The sequence below is a fragment of the Echinops telfairi genome, unplaced genomic scaffold, assembly GCF_000313985.2.
Source record: "Echinops telfairi isolate 266 unplaced genomic scaffold, ASM31398v2 ScPeMD7_7468;HRSCAF=8506_0, whole genome shotgun sequence".
NCBI lineage: Eukaryota > Metazoa > Chordata > Mammalia > Afrosoricida > Tenrecidae > Echinops > Echinops telfairi.
In genome coordinates, this window is record NW_022111369.1 from 39,544,458 (window position 1) to 39,549,192 (window position 4,735).

The 4,735-nt window shown below is 50.7% G+C and overlaps 1 protein-coding gene across 1 annotated transcript in view; it reads right to left on the bottom strand.

Moving 5' to 3' along the window:
• The window catches only part of PRDM8 (PR/SET domain 8), a 9,651-nt gene extending 5,165 nt beyond the window's left edge, over nt 1-4,486 (bottom strand). The window contains exons 1-5 of the mRNA XM_045284346.1: nt 4,287-4,486; nt 4,018-4,186; nt 1,644-1,864; nt 507-738; nt 4-159 (exon numbers count right to left, since the gene is read on the bottom strand). Coding sequence (XP_045140281.1) covers nt 4-159; nt 507-738; nt 1,644-1,864; nt 4,018-4,141 — 733 coding nt within the window. The 5' untranslated portion in view covers nt 4,142-4,186; nt 4,287-4,486. The remainder of the gene's footprint in view (nt 1-3; nt 160-506; nt 739-1,643; nt 1,865-4,017; nt 4,187-4,286) is intronic.
• Between the last annotated feature and the right edge of the window lie 249 nt (nt 4,487-4,735).

Genomic DNA, 4,735 nt, shown 5'->3' on the forward strand with positions numbered 1-4,735 from the left:
CGCCGTGGTCCTTCGCGCCCAGGCCGCCGCCGTGTTCGTCTGGGGAGCTCAGCTCAGGGCCGGGCAGTCTCTTGGGGCAGCGGAAGCGCAGGTGCGCCGCGTAAGGGAACTCGAACTGGAAACGCTGGCTGCATTCCAGGCAAGTGTAAGGGGACGAGCCTGCAGAGCCAGCAAACGCCACACACAGACACGCGAAACGCCACATGGTTACTGAGGTTCGCCCCCCACCCTGGCCCAGTTTCCACGGACCCCTCCTTCACAAACCCACCCTCCCCTCCCAGGCGGGGCCTGAGTCTGTGAGACGTTTTCTGCTGATTTGGGGGAGCAAACTTGATTAAGCTAAGTGTCCCTGCGTCCCCCTCGATGTATCCTCACTGATATGCCCAACTGCATGCCAGCTGCAGCCACACGGAGAAAAGGCGGGGGCCTGTGGTTGGGGTCCCCCGTCGCCGCCCCCCCTTCCCCGCACCTCCCACTCAAGTGATGGGCCCCACCAGCCAACCTACCATTCATTTTGCCGTGGGATCGAGAGGGGCAGAGCAAGAGCAACTCAGTCAGTTCTTTCCCGTACCAAACGAGTAACTCTTCGTCTTTGGCAATTCTGCGGAGGGAGCGATAAAACAGCTGTCCGTTTTTGATGTAGGCTTCAAGGTTCTGTTCTTCTTTATCTCTGGCTGATTGGACCAGACGCAGCCACATGAGACCTTCTGAGGAACCATTTGCCGCCGAGGTGTCCACCTACAGTTTACAGCAGAGAAGAAGGAAGAAGGGGAGGGGCGGGGAGAGGAAGGGCGAGAAGGAGACCTGTGTGAGGAAATGAAGCCAGAGAAACCAGAGCCCTGTCCCAGGAGCTCCAGCTGCCAGAAATCTGGCCACGTTAAGACCCAGCCTCGCGTTTGCCACCGGTCGGCAGGGTGGACATCCTCGTGGATTGTTGAGACATCGTTCTTATGTACTGTTTGAAAACCAAATAAGCAAGTTTCTTCTTACACTCCCAAGACACCTTGGTCTCTTGGCATTTTCTTTTAAAATTATCCCACATTACAAAAGCGTGGATGGGAGGGAGGGGGTTTGCTTACTTTGTAAGGAAGGAAAATCAAGCTTAGATTTTACGAACTACCCTGTGAATTCCCTATTCCTAATTTTGCTTTTTCTGAAAGTAAAGAAATAGCTAATGAGAGGCTTTCTTATCCTTAAATTTAATCCTGTGGATTCAATACACTCTGAGGTCAAAACCATTAACATTTTGATTTAAACACAAACTCTGGGCACCAGCTCAAGTTACCATGGAAAGTTGCCCCCAGACCTTTTAGGTTGGAAGGCCAAAGTACCTGGTTTTAGAACTTCGAATACAAATAGCCCCTACCCCCCATGAAATCTCCCAGAGCTAAGAAAGTCAAATGTCCCTCCTGGAGGGAAGTCCAGCATGGAGGTTTAGTGCATTCCAAATGAAACATTGTAACCCATTCTAGAAAATGAGTGGCTACTAATTTCAGCACAGTTTTCATTTCCTAGAGCTCTTAGCTTGCACCCTTGCATTCCTACTCTCAGAATTCACCCCAGCTTGTTAGAACAATGACTCTTGGTCCATATTCAACAGAACTTTACTTTCATACACCTACACAAAATGGGGCAAAACTTACCCGGAAGATATAAGGAACTGTTCTCTTGTCAGTAGACTTAAGAGCTATGAAAGCTATGCTGTCGTATAGGGAAGTGTGGCTCAGGACACAAGGACCAAATATAGCATTCTCAGGGATGTCACAGGTGGTATAAACGCTGGTAAAAATATCTGTCAGACATTGTTGGACAGCCTTGGCATCTCCATCCCAGATACCTCGATGGATGCTCAAATCTTCCATTACTGGAGACAGATACACAGACAACAAACATATTTTACTACTCCTTCATGAATACAAGAAATAGATTTTAACTACTAAAACATTCTTTTCCTTGAACTGGCCTGATTTTTATATACTCCCTGTTCCAAGAGGAAAGCGAGTGGCAAATCTGCTATCTTTTAAAGATGCCAACTAGGGGCTGTGTTCTTACTTTTGTTTTTGATATTTGGAATAGGGATTGACTGCTTGGGAGAAAGAAGGGAAGGGAGAGAGGAAGGGAAGGAAATCAACCAGTATCACCTGGGCAGAGGATGGGCTAGCTTTTGGGGGTTAATGGTGAACAGTATGATTTTTTATACTACCTTGACTAAAAGAAACTTCAGACGTGTGTGTGTGTGTGTGTGTGTGTGTGTGTGTGTGTGTTTGAGGGAGTGGGATAAGAAGTTCTCTCCTCTCTTCTTGTGAGTATGTCCCAGGAAGGACCAGGCAGTATTTTCTTCTCTGGTACACACAGGTTCCTATGCGTCTGAACCCACTCAATGGCACCTAACAACAACCACAATCTCCTCTCTGCTTTCCTGCTCTTCTGTCCTATGTATTGAACTGGTGCCTTAGAGCTGACACACCCCCCTCCCCTTCTTCCAAAGAGGGGAACAGCATTAGGGAGCAGGCGGAGACAGCAGAGCATGGCGAATGGATTTCAAGTGGAGTGTCAGGGCCACTCATTCCATGTCAGCTAACCTTTCTTTGCAGCCTACAAGAGGGGATGTATGTCTTCTCATTATCATAATCCACAGCACTGTCCCTTGGAGGCTTTAATTAAAAGCAGCAAGCAGAGGTAATTATTTTTTTCTCGACATGCTTATTTATGGATGAGGGTGAATCCCGGTTACCTTGTTATACAAGGGAGTAGATTGAGTCGCATTGGTCCACGGAGGGATCAGGTAGGTACAGGGGGGGCCAGACGTGTCCCCTGTGTGCAATGACTGGTGAATTCGACCTCCCTCAGAAGCCTCTGTCTCAGTAAGAGGGGGCAGCCCTGCTTGAATAGTCCACAGTGGGCCCTCCAGCTGTTTAATCCACAGCAATTTAGAAAGTGATGCTCCAATGGAGGGCTCTCTATTAAGCTGTCAGAAAGGGATATTTCTCTGCCTCTTTCCTGGGACACCCGCTAAAAGACTTAACATTAAAAAACCCACAAAAAACAAGCAAGCAACAGCCAGCCAGACAAACACACACAAAGGGCAGATATTTTCAAACTGGCTTGGAACTCACTGAACATTCACTTTGACTTATCCAGAGCTTGCCCTGACAGTGTTGTCATTGATAGCGATTTGTGCATATTGTGTACAAGTCACAGGAAAGAATGGACCTGCTTCTTTTCCTGAGGAGCTGTTCTTTTTGTTACTGTTAGTAACATCCATTTTATCGACATGTTTGTGAACCGATTCATCTTGCACATGTGGTTTCAAGGCAGTGGGCTGTTCGGTCTCCAGCTATCAGAGACTGGCACTTTGCTTCATCTCTTTCCATTCTCTCTGCCGCATCCCCCAAATGTCAACTACTGGGTTGTGTCTTCCAAACCGTGGAACTAGAACCCCACAGGGGTAAAAACTTACTTTATCATGCGACTGCACCAAGAGCTGGGCATTTTAACCCTACACATGGTAGGTAGCTTTGCTGCCTGTCGACTGCAGATAACATGCAATGAAAAGCAACAACAGCAACAAAACTTCCAGACCTCTCGTCACCGGTTCAACAGATCCTATGCCTCCCCTTTTCAGTTTCTTCCAATTCAGCGTTTTAGGCTCCAATTTCTCTCTATCTTTGAAAGTCTCTTTCACACAAGCGTTTCATTGTGCGGGAGGTCGCCCGTCACTTCGGGCAACAACAGGGACGCGGTCATTAAAATGCAGTTTCACCTAACAATACGGAGGAGAAGAGGTCCTCGCCCCGCCGCCCGAACAGAGCTCGGCTCCGCGGCGGCCCGCGCCGCCCCTGACTCGCGCGGGTCACAATAAGCCCCCCCGGGGGGGGGTCCCCAGCGCGCTGGCAAGAGCCCGAGTGCGTCCGTCCTGCGCAGTCGCCTTCACCGCTCGGCCACCGGTCTAGCTCCTCGCCCGTCCTCCCCGAAGCGGGGTGGAGGGCATCCGCTCCCGAAACCGGCGGGACTCACCGAAAACCCGAGGCTGCCACGACCCGTCTACCTCCCGGCGCAGGCATTGTCTGGTGGCCGCGCGCTCCCGGGCCGCTCGCTTCTCCACCAAAGTGTTCCCCACCCGCTCCTCCTTTTGTGTCATCTAATTGGTAGTACAGATCCCCTTAATAATTACTTTCCTCTTTTGCTGGAAAATGAGAAGGGGAGGGGGTGACAATCTTTTCCACTCTCCTCACCAAACCTGCCTTCCTCCCATCCCCCTCCCGCATCAATGCAAATGGACTTACCAGGAATAAGGTCAAGATCAAATCGCTCAAATAGGCCACCTGGTATTCCGGAGAAGCAATCGCCTGTCCCTTTTTGCCTATTGTATCAATGTATTTCCATGTCAAGAGGTGTTGGGGTGGCTGTCGGGTAGGCTCTGCGTAAAGAGAGATGGAGAGATGGAGAAATGTGGAGGGGAGGGGGGGAGAAGCAGAGAGAGTTGTACAGATGGACTCGATGCAGTGACTGACTGGCACGCAGACACACACTTTTTGTTTGCTGCACATAATCTGCCCAATGACGCGTGACAGCCCACGTCCCCTCCCTTTAACTCTTTGCTGGGCTGGGCGCTGCCTCCGGCGCCGCCTGCCTCCGGCGCCGCCTCCCGGGCCTGCGGGCGTTCCCGCAGGTCCGGTTCGCCTCCCTGGGTGACAAGGCCTTTCGGAGCGTCGCCGGGCACAACCCCCCACCC